Genomic DNA, 13,120 nt, shown 5'->3' on the forward strand with positions numbered 1-13,120 from the left:
AATCAGAATAGTCGAAAAATTGCTGCCTTATGTTCTTTGGGGTTCGCTAGATTTTAAAAAGCAATGAGAACAAACAAACTGACAGTGTATTATTAACTGAAGCATCGTTTATTCAGTACAAGCTGACCAGGTTACAAACAGGTACAGGATACTTTAATGTGAGTATACCGGTAAAAATAAGTAAATTACCACGTTATTTAGCGCTAGGTAAGTTAGCTTAGCTAGTTAACATTGGTCAATATGAGGAAGTATCGGCTAACTTATATGCTAGGTTAGCTAAAATATCCGTTTTAGATAGCTTGACCGAAATCATCAATTGATGTGCTTTTACATGTATTATCTAACTGCAATATGTAGATCGGTTGGCAAATTATTGGTAGCTGTAAGTTCTGTCAAACTTTGACTCAACCTACAAATTAACCAGAGAGAAAACCATCGTCAGCTAACTTATCTAACCAGCAGAGGGAGACATCCAAGGCCCATTTTTCTCAAACAGGAAAGTGACACTGTCCCTGTTACCATGCCATCCAAAAATTAATATTTGGACATTATACAATTTTGTGTAACCGAGAAATTGCTTCTGATGGCTGATTGCAAGCTAGCCTGCCCCATTCCTCCTGTACTCATTGATTCAAGGCAGAGAAAGCATCATGCCTCACTGATTGGTTATATTTTAAACGATCAAGCCATTATATTACTGGCAAAGTAATAAAAGTATTAACTTTTTGGAGTTACCAGGTAGACGAGGGCTAAGTGGCAAAGCAGAAAGTAACAGCTCGGGGAGCGACTCTCATTTAATTGTCTCGCTGCACCTAACATTGCCTTACATCCCCCGCTGTTTGTGTACACATGAAAACCCCTAACTGTAACCCTCTCTGATCCCCAAGGTGACATCAGAGTGATCAGCAGCACCAGTCAGTGCCAGTCAGAATGAACCAAGTGAAAACCAAAGAGAAGTATCAGCCTGGAGCACCTGTTTACCAGGAGACCGGCCACAGCCAGAGTAAGCATGTCTGAAAACCCATTTCCCACCACAGTTCGTCCTATTACTTCCTCCACGCGCACTGTTGTGACACCGTTACTACAGCTGCAACATCTTCCACCCTTTTAACAGTACTACTACTATTACAGGTCGACAAATTGATATGAAAACTTTAAAGAAAGTGACTTTGGTTAGACATACCACTATATATATATATATTCAGTGGGTACGGAAAGTATTCAGACCCCTTTACATTTTTCACTCTTTGTTTCATTGCAGCCATTTGCTAAAATCAAAAACATTTCATTTTATTTCTCATTAATGTACACTCAGCACCCCATCTTGACAGAAAAAAACAGAAATGTAGACATTTTTGCAAATTTATTAAAAAAGAAAAACTGAAATATCACATGGTCATAAGTATTCAGACCCTTTGCTCAGTATTGAGTAGAAGCACCCTTTTGAGCTAGTACAGCCATGAGTCTTCTTGGGAATGATGCAACAAGTTTTTCACACCTGGATTTGGGGATCCTCTGCCATTCTCCGGTCGAGCTGGAGAGCATTCCTTCCCAAAGACAAACAGCAGAGCCCCTGACTCATAGCGCTGCGTATGTTGACATCAGGAGGCCAGTGATGTCATGGTGATGTCAGTGCCTCTAATTGTAAATTGCATACATAGCCTCGGCGTCGGCTGTGGTGACATCTCAGTCAGAGAGAAGCCTCTGAAGGAAGGACCTGGGAGTAGAGACAGTATGGCTGTAACTGGGGAGGAGACAGAAACAGGTATGTTTGCCACCATCGCTTTTACTCACAGGTATGTTGTTCAGTTGAATTACTCATTTAGGAATCTCTGAAAATATAGTTGTAATGTCAACAGTCAGTTTGTTTCAGTTATAGTTCATTTGTGTTGGAGTTTCAAAAAAACTAAATCTGGATTATTGTGATAGGCTTTTCAGACATTTGTTTATGTTTTTTCCCAGATCACTGTTCAAGAGCTTAATCATTTCCTCAAATCATCACGAGTGGGCTCCTCTTAAAAAGTACTGAAGGACCGTTGAAATATTCGATACATTTTCCACAATCAGCAGCAACAAGCTGACTCCGATAAGAAACATTTTGGGTTTGCTTGTCTCCTCAGTCATGCTCTCTCTCTCTCTCTCTCTCTCTCTCTCTCTCTCTCTCTCTCTCTCTCTCTCTCTCTGTGTGTGTGAAACGCTTCGATACTCCGCCCACTCAGGGCACATAGCAGCAGTGGCTGACGTCACTGCTTTCCCTGGAACAGGCCCCCCTCAGCAGCGACATGTAAATGCGACCCAGCCAAATGCGATGTACGTTGACGTCAGTCACCGGCCACGCCGCGATTCTATGCAGGTCCCTTTTGTGATTCCAGCATATCACGGAATCATTCATCAACGCGTTGTACGCCATGAGGGGGCAGTGAGCTCTGCTGGCGCGGAGCAAACAATGAACAGAAGAAGTAGATAAGAGTGGCACCCGTGTCTTTTTTCCAGTCTTCCACACTCTGATGTGAGAGGGGATAGAAGGGGAGAGAATTAAATGTGGAATTCAGTCACGTAAACTCTCTAATTATATCTATTTATTATTAATCCAGCACAGCCCTGCATTTCAGTTTTTGGTTGCACTCTCTGACACATTTCTCATGGAATCTCTGAGAGTAAGAGCGTCTGGTACGAACAAAAGTCATGTGACAAAGTTCAGAGTTACAGGATTATGTATGCCGGGTGTTGCAGCTCAATCTGTCACTAAATTGAAAATAATAGACAGACCGACTGACGTGTTGCACCAGATCTTCCTAGATTCAAACTTAACATTTCGTGCGCGCCAGGTGTAACTGCTGCATGGCCAACGGACCAAATTGACAACACTAGCTTGCAAATACATTGTGCAAATGATATTCAAGTAATTGGTTATGGCCAACATATTTTTCCCAACACTTGGGAATTGAGGACGATTTGAATGACATTTTACCAAAAAAATAACAATACATGAAGTTACCAAATGATACGCTAATAACAGCCAACATGACCAAACGGCGCTGGTTAGGCTCGCATAGTAAAATATGTCCCTCTCATTGGTACATCTCCATGTACGGCTAAAAAACAAGACAAAGTAGAAGTATTTGCAATTATTGCTGATGTATATGTCTATTTCTGCAGTTATGTTACAGCCTGTGATGCGATAGTGACTTCCTGGTCACTTAGTGAATTGCTTGATGAGGGCGTGGCACAGTTGTTTTTCAAGCCACCAATTTACTCATCACTGAAGTCTTTTTAATCTCTTGACTTTTATTGGGTGCAACCTAGTTTAATAAATCACCCGTTTACACGGCTTGTGTGGAAAAAAAATCGCTTCTGAAGTTTCAAGTATCTACCGGTTGCAAGTCCGTGTACTGTAGGAATACATATGAGAGTACACCCACTTACCCACCTACCTCATCAACAATCACCACACCGCTGTTCGTAACAGACATACAAACAGCTGGTTTCACGTGTTGTTTTGTGTCTCCCCAGGCAACTCGCGTGACTCGACCAGCTCTGGCCTCCCTCAGGAGGGGGCGGGGGCCAGCGCTCGCAGCTCCCTGAGACCACCAGACCCCTTGCTAAAGAGGGAGCTCCGCTTGATGAAGAACAGGTAGAGAGGACCATTCACTCTCATCAATCAGGCCGGCATTAGCGATATTAGTATCAGTGAATGTGTGGCTCGTGATGATGATGGAGCTACAGCCAGCAGACGATTGCTGTACTGTTACCTACTGTACCAGCACCTCTGAAGCTCGCTAATGACCACGTTATAGCGATGTTCTAGGTAACCCCTCAGGCGTAAGTTTAGTTTTGTTTAGGCAACTTGGGTTTAGCTTTCTCCACCGTTGCTCCTTGACTCCCATCCTATCCAGAAGGAGTCACAAATACAGTCATGATCACCGTCGTCTAAACATTCTGTGCCCACACGAGAACCCTGTTTTGTAGCTTTTGTAATGTGAGCTTTTTTCTCTCTCCCTTGGTGTAAACTGATTCATGGTCGGCTCTCTGTTGGATCTGGGAGAAAAGCCAAGAAGATCCTTTTTTTCTTCTTCTTCTTCTTCTTCACGGTAACTGTTGTTGTTGCTTCCAGGGAAGCCGCCCGGGAGTGCCGACGAAAGAAGAAGGAATATGTCAAATGCCTCGAAAACCGCGTGGCCGTGCTCGAAAATCAAAACAAGTCTCTGATTGAGGAGCTTAGATTCTTAAAGGACATCTACCGGCACAAAGCCAAGTGATTCCTTTGACTGTGCGGACTGCTTCTGCGGGATGACTTGAGGACTTTGCTTATACAGACACACATGCACACACTCGCACAAAACACTCCCTGTCCTTGCTGTAAAAGTGTGTTTACACGATGATGTCAACGTGTCTGGCTCTGAATTAGCCGGTGCGTCACCACCAGCAACAACAAGAACCCTGCGTCAGGTCAGGGTTATTATCAGTGAGTATTACAAGGCGCTTATGTCCCTTTGAACAGGAAGGCTGCCAGAAAATATAGGAGGAAAAAGAAGGAACACATTGACGGATTGAAGAGGCGCATCGCCTTCCTGGAGGAGGAGAATAAGATGCTGAAGGCCGACTTGCAGCGCGGGATGACAATGAACATCGGAACGTGCTGCCAATGTCTGAAGCCAAGGCTACCACACTACACTACCAGCGATCAACAGCCACTGCATGTATCACCCAGCTTCCTTTGTATTTAATGTAAAGGCCTACCACGATCTGGCAGATTTACCCTGTATTTTCTATTTTAAAAAAGTATTTATGTTATTTGAATAAGTGTACATTTGGTTAACTAATACACACATTTATGGAATTATATTAACTTACTGTATACATGGCTGAATTTAGAAGTGAATTGTTTCGGTTCTCTGTTGGTGCTTTATTATTCTCCTCTGCAACATACAACATACTTACCTGTTGTCATGTTATGATCACCCCTTCTTTTTGACATTGTTTTTAATGTCTTTAATAAAGTTCTTGCTCAGTCTCTCTGTGTCATCTCTGTGAAGTCACTGTCCATTACATAGTTTGGTTTGCCTGTATTGTGCAAAATACTTCAGTCTGTTATCTTGGTTTCGCAGAATTTGAAGCAGCTTTGAAACGTCTTTTCTGAAACTCCTGAGACAGGCTGTAACGTGAGTCAATCTGTCAATCACAGCACAGAAGTACTAGCCAGTACTAGCCAATCATAGCACAGAAGCACTAGCCAGTACTAGCCAATCACAGCACAGAAGTACTAGCCAGTACTAGCCAATTACAGCACAGAAGTACTAGCCAGTACTAGCCAATCATAGCACAGAAGTACTAGCCAGTACTAGCCAATCACAGCACAGAAGCACTAGCCAGTTCTAGCCAATCACAGCACAGTAGGGCGGGACTAGGCGGAACAGCTCATTCTTAGCTAACAAAAACATGTTTTCTCTCTTTTTTTGGTGATTATACATTTAAGAAAACAAATGTTTTAATAATGTATTCCCTTTCTGCTAATAGATTCCAATAATTGCTACACACTGGCCCTTCAAATATTACCTGCTGACTTTAAATTGAATATTCCTAATAGTTTTCGAGTGGTAATTTAAAGTAAGACATGTGGCCGCGGTGTTTTCTTTCTTGGTTGTGACCCCTGAAAATGAAACGGCGTCTACTTGCGACCCTTTTTGTGTCTACCAGTTCTGACCACTTATAACCCTTCTTACAGTTTATGCAAAATGTAAACAGTAATCATTGAATTTATAGAAGACAGAGTGAGTCTATCAGACTTAACGAGCTGGTAGGCTGTTGCATTGGTTCCCAACTCAATTCCAGTCTGTCGGCCTGCACCTCCTACGAGACCGGTAACATGGCAGCAAAGAAGAAAAGAGAACCAATTAATCTGTTTTTTGCTCTTGTTTTATGAGATTATGGAATTTTTTTTTTTGTATTCTAGAGTCAAACTTTCTGTAACTCAATGGCAATAAAACTGAAGTCATTTTATTTGGACCACAGCATTTGACCAACATTATGTCTTCTCATCTTGTCCTTTGATCCCTTCTGTTCATCCATTCAATTCAGGATTTAAGTGTGACAATTAAATCAATGAGGTAGGTAAATTAGGCTTAATGTTCAATAAGAATAAACCAAACATCTAAATTATATTATATATATATATATATATATTATATTATATTATATATATTACTATATATAATATATATATATATTAATTAATATTAATATTAATTAATATTAATATTAATTAATTAATATATATATTATATTATTGATGATATAAATATTGTTTTGGTTTAATAAAAACAAAAAAACAATTACTAGGTGGCCTATTCTTAATGTACTGTTATTATAAAGTAAATATTATAGTCACAAAATGTATCCTGTGACACAAAGTATCTTGTGACTATCTTTCCATATTTATTCAAGCATCCTTGCACTCTGCATCATTGCACTTTTATCTCCATTTCATTGTCATTGTGTTTTATGTTCATATATATATATACTTTGTAAATATATGTGTACATAGTAGTTAACGGTTTATGCTTACCTTTGTTCTACTTTGTTGTCCTTGTTTTTGTGTATTTGTCTATTTCTGTGTATGTACGTTGAGAGCAGATTCCTTGTATGTGTACACATACATGGCCAATAAAGCTGATTCTGAATTTGATTATATATAGGTTCCTGCCTGTAGATAAATATTAGTGGAATAAAATAAATCATTCACGGACTTCCTGAACACACCTGAGAATATTTTTTCTATTATAGTCTGTATTTATATTTATATATTTCTTTCCTAATTGCAGGCCATTCGCCAAGAGCCTGTCACGATTGTCCATTTATTACATCGTAACCACCCACTTGAACCGGAACCTTTTCGCATGGCCGTAATGCTGTAGCTTTTTAAGGTATGTTTACGTGCTACCGGATATTGTACTTTCTATTTGCTTACATGTAGCCGTCGACCATTCTCTCACAATTTAGTACAAAACAACAAACAGCAGGAATGCAGAATGAGTAACTGAAGGTAAAAAAAATGAATACTACTACTGTACGTTGCTCTTTGACAATTGTTTTCAACGACAATGCCACAAGATCGTGAAGTACCTAGGACATCAAACAAGGTGGTCAGTTTCCCTAGTTTATTTTTATTTTTTGTTATAATAGTTTTCTCTCTGGCTTCTGTGGGTAAAACACCTACTAGGCTATAGGCCTACTGAATGCATTTAAAAGTGCGAAGCAATTTCTTAACCTTAGTGTCGAAAATCCGACTTTACGGGCAGCACCTGAAAGCCACACAACAGCGGATGTAGCAGCAGTAGTCCACAGTACATCGGCAACCATGTAGCGCTGCGAGCTGAAATATCTCCCCCCCGACGAGCAAAAAAACATGTCCACATATGCATTCGTGTCGCGATAAAGTACTAGTATCTCAAAATGCGTTTGTGGAGATAACTGGACGCTCGGACGGAAATTACAAGGCGAGGGAATCTGAAAACCGGGGAGTTTGAAACCGACGGCTGCGAAATAGAGGCGCTATCTGGACGTCTGGAGGGGGACGTCGGGCTACTCCTCTGATTTATTAGCCTACCTCGGCGTTTTACCGGCCGTTTAAATGACTGAACTTCACCGGCAAAGCGTAGCCTACTGTAGACTCGGGGGAAGGGCGTGCAGCGCTAACGGATACCGGGGTTTGTAGTTTGCACCAGGTCTGTCTGTCCGCGTTACCGCCCCGTTTTTTCCTCCCTCTCTCTCTCGCTCTATCTCTCTCTCTCTCTCTCTCTCGCTTTATCTCTCGGTAACGTTATCAGCACGGCCAGGAGAAGGCTGAAGAAACCAGTTGGGGGGGCTTTTGGACCTATAACCAAAACCTGCTTCCACCATGGGGAATACAACCTCTTGCTGCGTGTCCTCGAGCCCCAAACACAGGAGGAACAACCACTCCAGGCTCGAGCCCTACCGGCCGGAGCCGGAGCTGAGCCGGGAGGACACGAGCTGCAACCTCCAGCACATCAGCGACAGAGAAAATCTAGACGGTGAGATACAGATGCAGCTACCCCCCCCCCCCCCCCCCCCCCCTTTTTTAACATGTAAATAATACAATAAACAACACACACACATATTACTATTATGAATATTATTGTTATGGTTATTATCATTTTGTAGTGTTGTCTAAATATGTGTGACGTTAGCGGTTAAGGAGAGCTTGCAACATCTGTGCAGAGGACCCACCCACCCCATTACACCAATAACGACACCGCTGAAGGCTTCCTTCTCACAGGACTTCCAGCTTGTTGGAAATCAGCCATATGGCAGTAGTTTCCAAATTCTGGGATGCAAAAGTACAAGGCACTTTAGCTGTGGGAGTTAGTATTATTAGATAGTATTTTCGTGTAATATTAGTTTCACAATTATAATCCATCCTTATTATACACTGACTTTAATCGCTTCCAGCTTGCTTCTGCTGCTGCTGTCTGGTTATTTGGTGGTCTGAGCCCTGACCCCGAGCTCACGTCATCACCACCGTGTGTGTGTGTGTGTGTGTGTGTGTGTGTGTGTGTGTGTGTGTGTGTGTGTGTGTGTGTGTGTGTGTGTGTGTGTGTGTGTGTGTGTGTGTGTGTGTGTGTGTGTGTGTGTGTGTGTGTGTGTGAGGTTGGCCCAGTGTGTTGAAGGGCGGGTGTGAGTTTCTGCTCCGGTGGGAGGTGATGTGATCATGATGGACAGTGTTCATAGCGGGGTGTTGGGAGCCGAATAGGAAATGACGCGGCCATCGCATATCAATGCTCATCAACACCAGCACAGTCACACTACACTGTACATTTTGGATCTGACGCCCGCAGGGCCCGTCGGAATGTTCGGGGTATTTCCCCATGCAAAACGAGGAATGGTTTGGTGGCACCGATTTTGGCTTGTAAGACATTCACACAGTTGTTTGTCACCAAATATGCTTCATCCTAAATCAATCTATAAAGTCTTATCAGACAACAGCACCATTTTATTTCTAATGAGCTCTAACGTGTATCATTGACACACTTGGCATTATGTATACCCAGCTACAGAAAGGTAATTTACACCCATAGTCCGTCCATCCATTCTCTGCTGCTTGACTGGGTCAAAGCAGTCCAGACATCCTCCCCAGTTAGGCTACTTCCTCACTCATTCCCATGCCGTATGATAAATAGCTAATCCTCCCAGCATGTTCTGGGTCTATACCCAGGGGTGTCCTGCTAGTTGGACGTGCCCAGAATACCGTACACAGGGAGGCTCCAGGGGCATCCTAATCAGATGTCTGGACCACCGTAACTTTCATCTTTCCATCTGAAGAAGCAGCAGCAGTTCTGCTCCGAGCTTGTTCACCTTACAATGGAGACTCGAGTTCGGCTGCTCGTGTCCACAATCTCATTCTTTCAATAACCGTATGTCTGCTTCTCATGACATAGACGCTTGTAGCATGCCGATGCAGGTCTCTCAGGGTCAAGCCCATCACTCGTGTTTGACTGTGATGAAGACGCGTCGACTACCACAGATATACAGGCCTAAAGGGTAGTTAAGTTTTATGGTCGCTATCAACACAACGCTTTAGTCATCGATTCCCGAGGGGAGGAAGTCCCCCTCCTCTCCAGCTAGCGCTGGTCCACTGGTGGCTTGTGCGGTCACCGAGACGCTCTCCAGACGAAAGGCATTTGATATGAAAGATGCATGGGTAGTTAAATAAAGACGTGTTTTCTAAAGTCTATAAAAGGCTTTTTGGATATTGGGTGCTGGCAGCAGTGCTGTGGGTATAAAGGTGTTATAAGCTTGGCTTCACACAGCATGAAATACGTTTTAAAACTTTCATCTGAACCTTCTTAAACAATACAAATCCAGCGATAGGGAGTGGCACTTACATTTTTGAATGGGAGTAATCTTTTCTTAATTTTTCAAAACATAATCACAGGTTCAATGGAGCGATTTCCTATATGTTGCCTTTTTTTTCAAACAAGTGAAAGCTGGATAAAGATAACTGGAAGAACAACAGGAGAGAATTATGGGGGGCAGGATGATCAGAGATGAAGGCTACAGATTGTCATCCACATGTGCACGTTAATGCTCAACCTAACTAAGCTTCACCATCACTCTCCGTGCAGAGAGAGGGACATTCTTTGCAATTTCCAGACCCTCGACACAAACAGCGGAGCTATCTTTAGACTAATTTGATCAGAGAACGTTGCAATGCCGTATCGCTGCACAGGAGCTCTTGGTAAAGGTAAACCGAGGCCGCTGATGATGTCTCAGAAATAAGAGAGAGAGAGAGCGAGAGAGAGAGAGGACGGCGACATGGAAGATGAAACAGATGGATCGCTCGCCCTGTTTGGGTTTTTACTTAACATAGACATCTGTAAATGAGCAATGGCCCCGGGCCCGGCATTCGTCTCTGTCTCATCAGTGTTAAAGTTAGTTATTTCTGGAGCGCACACACACACACACACACACACACACACACACACACACACACACACACACACATACACACACACACGTATTGATGAGTCTTGCTTGCAGGCTAATTGAAATCTGCACATGGATTATTCATGCCTGGTTGATGAGCCTGGAGAGTCTCCTAACTATGACTTCCAGACGAGTTGACCTAGAATAACGCTGGATGATCCCACTCAGTTTGGATTGTTGCCGAGGTTGAAAAATACTCCTTTCTCTGTTTTCAACTGCTGATATCACAAATTTCTATTTTTCTTTTTAAACTGCATGTGAGGGCCAAATGTAACCACACATATTTGACCAAATAAGTGATAAATACAACAATCATTGAAGAACAAATTCTTGTCAATGTCCATCTTTGTGGAGTATGAACTAATTCCCTCCATTTCAATTAGTTTGGCTCTTTGTTCCTGTTTTTTTGACCAGGATTCAGCAGCAATGTAAACTAGGTCAACTATCGATTAATCAATTGATAATTTCCTCAATTTACTGACCAGCAGTAATAGTTTTTTGGTGCAATACATTTGGCTAACCAGTAAAGCTGATGGTGGATGCTTTGGCAACATTTTGGCACGTTCCCCATGTGCTGGTTCTAAATGTCAAAGCATTTAACTGACTGAAGAGCCAGAAAGTCTTTTTTTAGTGAACTAAATCAAGAGAGCCGGCTCTTTTCAGAATGCTCCTGACCACAGTTTGATGAGCTGTCTGAAAACAGGGCAGCACAAGTCACATTTTGGTGTCAGCCTCTCAGAGTGGAAGTCAGATTCTTAGTGTAGCCACACTTTGACATACTTTTTTTTTTTTTTCTGGGACAAATCAATCATAAAAGAGGCAGAAATAACTGTTTGGGTTTTGAGTGGGGTGTTAAATGGGGTGTGATTCTCACTTATTTGATGTGCTGTCACTATTACTTTCACTATTGTCCTCCCCGCCCATACTGAAGACATATTTTGTTTGCAGCCGGGATGTTTTTGTTCTTCAGTTTCTTGGCCTCAAAATGTCGTTCTGAGTGGCGTTTAAGAAAGTCTTAAGAAGTCTAACTGGCCTTAAGCTGTAGGGACTCTGTCAAGGCATTTTGGAAAAATGAAAGACATTACACATTAAAGTGAAAGTACACAATCAGCTTCAGGGAATGTTGGCATATTAAACACATCAGTGGACTGAAAATGAATCTTCAATGATAACGCAAATGAGGATTTGCTGCTTTTCTCTGTCTTGTATGTAATAGTAAATTCAATGTTTTGGACTGTTGGTTGGATAAATCAAGTGGTCCATTTATATCACCATGGGCTCCGGGAAATTATAGTCAATCAGGATATTTTTGAAATGATGTTTTTCACCATTTTCTCAAAAAGACTAATGGCTTAATCAAGCAAACAATGGGCAGATGAATCAACAATGGAGATAATTGTTAGTTGCATCCCTACATGGAACAATCAAGGGGAGCAAACCTAATTAGTTTGTGTTAGGATTATGAATGTGTCTGAATACAAAATATTGAAAGATTCAGAGCCTTGGTGAGGGCAGGTATGTGTCAAAGTACCTTGTATTTACTCAGTAATGATGGGATAGTGACATTTCAGTCATTGATGTGTTTTTTATTCTATTTTTCCCAAACACACTGGCTGATGCTTATTGGTAAGAGTCTTAGTACAAACATGTTACACCACTGACCTATTTTTAAAGCTGCAACTAACGAATACTTTCGTTATTGATTGAGGCCTTGCTTTTACTCTTAAGCATTGTAGCTGCATTAAATATCAAGCAGCAGCACAGGTGGTGGTGAGACTGAATCACGTCTGCTTAAGCTCCTCAGAATCATTCCCTCATAAAAACAATTCATTCTACTTTCTTTTTTTTTTTGCATTCTCGCTCACGGAAAGCCGGCAATTTTCCTCCGAGAGGAGTAACAAATCGTTTCACTGGGAGCGGTTTCCATTTCAAAAACAAATGAACTGATTCACCGAGTGTTAATGAAAACCCAATTGCCCGGGGCAATCTCATTCCGGTGTCTGGTTTGGTTCTCGACTCCGCCTACGAGTGGGAAGATGCATCGGCTGCTCGGCGTTTCCCTCCTAGTGCCGCCGCCTCCTGAGAAATTGACAAGAGTAACGGCCTTCTGCCTGTTCTGATGAAGAGAACGGAGACGGCCTCTGGATCGCCGGTCAGGAACACCCATTCAAATAAGAAAGGAGTTCATTCATTCCCAATGCCAGTGAGTTGTAAAAGCTATCGCACCTCTTGTACACTATCTGTGGTTAGAGCATGGGGTTGGGAGCGTAGTTGGTTTTCCATAGCGCTCTCTACTCTCTAGGAGTAGGACAAAGAAAAATAAAAAGCTCCTCTGCAGGATTTCACAAAAGCACTTAAATCAACTCAATAAGGACATTTTGTCCCCTCAAATTGATAAAACATTGACATTTTGGAGATGGATAGCAGATTATCTGATGCTCACATGTGGTAGTATTTGTAAAGCCAATAAGAGTCATCCCTAGAAAAAGAAAGAACAAATACGACTGGATGTGGAATGTCAACATTCAGAAGGGCTCATGGGCAGAAGAGCCGTCCACACAGAGACCAAAGGGAGCTTAAAAAAGGGCTTCCCCTCGTGCCCGCTCTGAATTCTCGG

At 42.2% G+C, this 13,120-nt stretch overlaps 1 protein-coding gene across 3 annotated transcripts in view; it reads left to right on the forward strand.

Annotated features, from left to right (window-relative positions):
- The first annotated feature begins 7,387 nt into the window (after positions 1 to 7,387).
- Positions 7,388 to 13,120, forward strand: part of ccny (cyclin Y) — a 29,379-nt gene continuing 23,646 nt past the window's right edge. For all 3 annotated transcript variants that reach the window (XM_079181254.1, XM_079181252.1, XM_079181253.1), the window contains exon 1: positions 7,388 to 8,051. In XM_079181254.1, coding sequence (XP_079037380.1) covers positions 7,898 to 8,051 — 154 coding nt within the window. In that variant the 5' untranslated portion in view covers positions 7,388 to 7,897. The remainder of the gene's footprint in view (positions 8,052 to 13,120) is intronic.

This window comes from Pholis gunnellus, assembly GCF_910591455.1.
Source record: "Pholis gunnellus genome assembly, chromosome: 20".
Taxonomy (NCBI): Eukaryota; Metazoa; Chordata; class Actinopteri; order Perciformes; family Pholidae; genus Pholis; species Pholis gunnellus.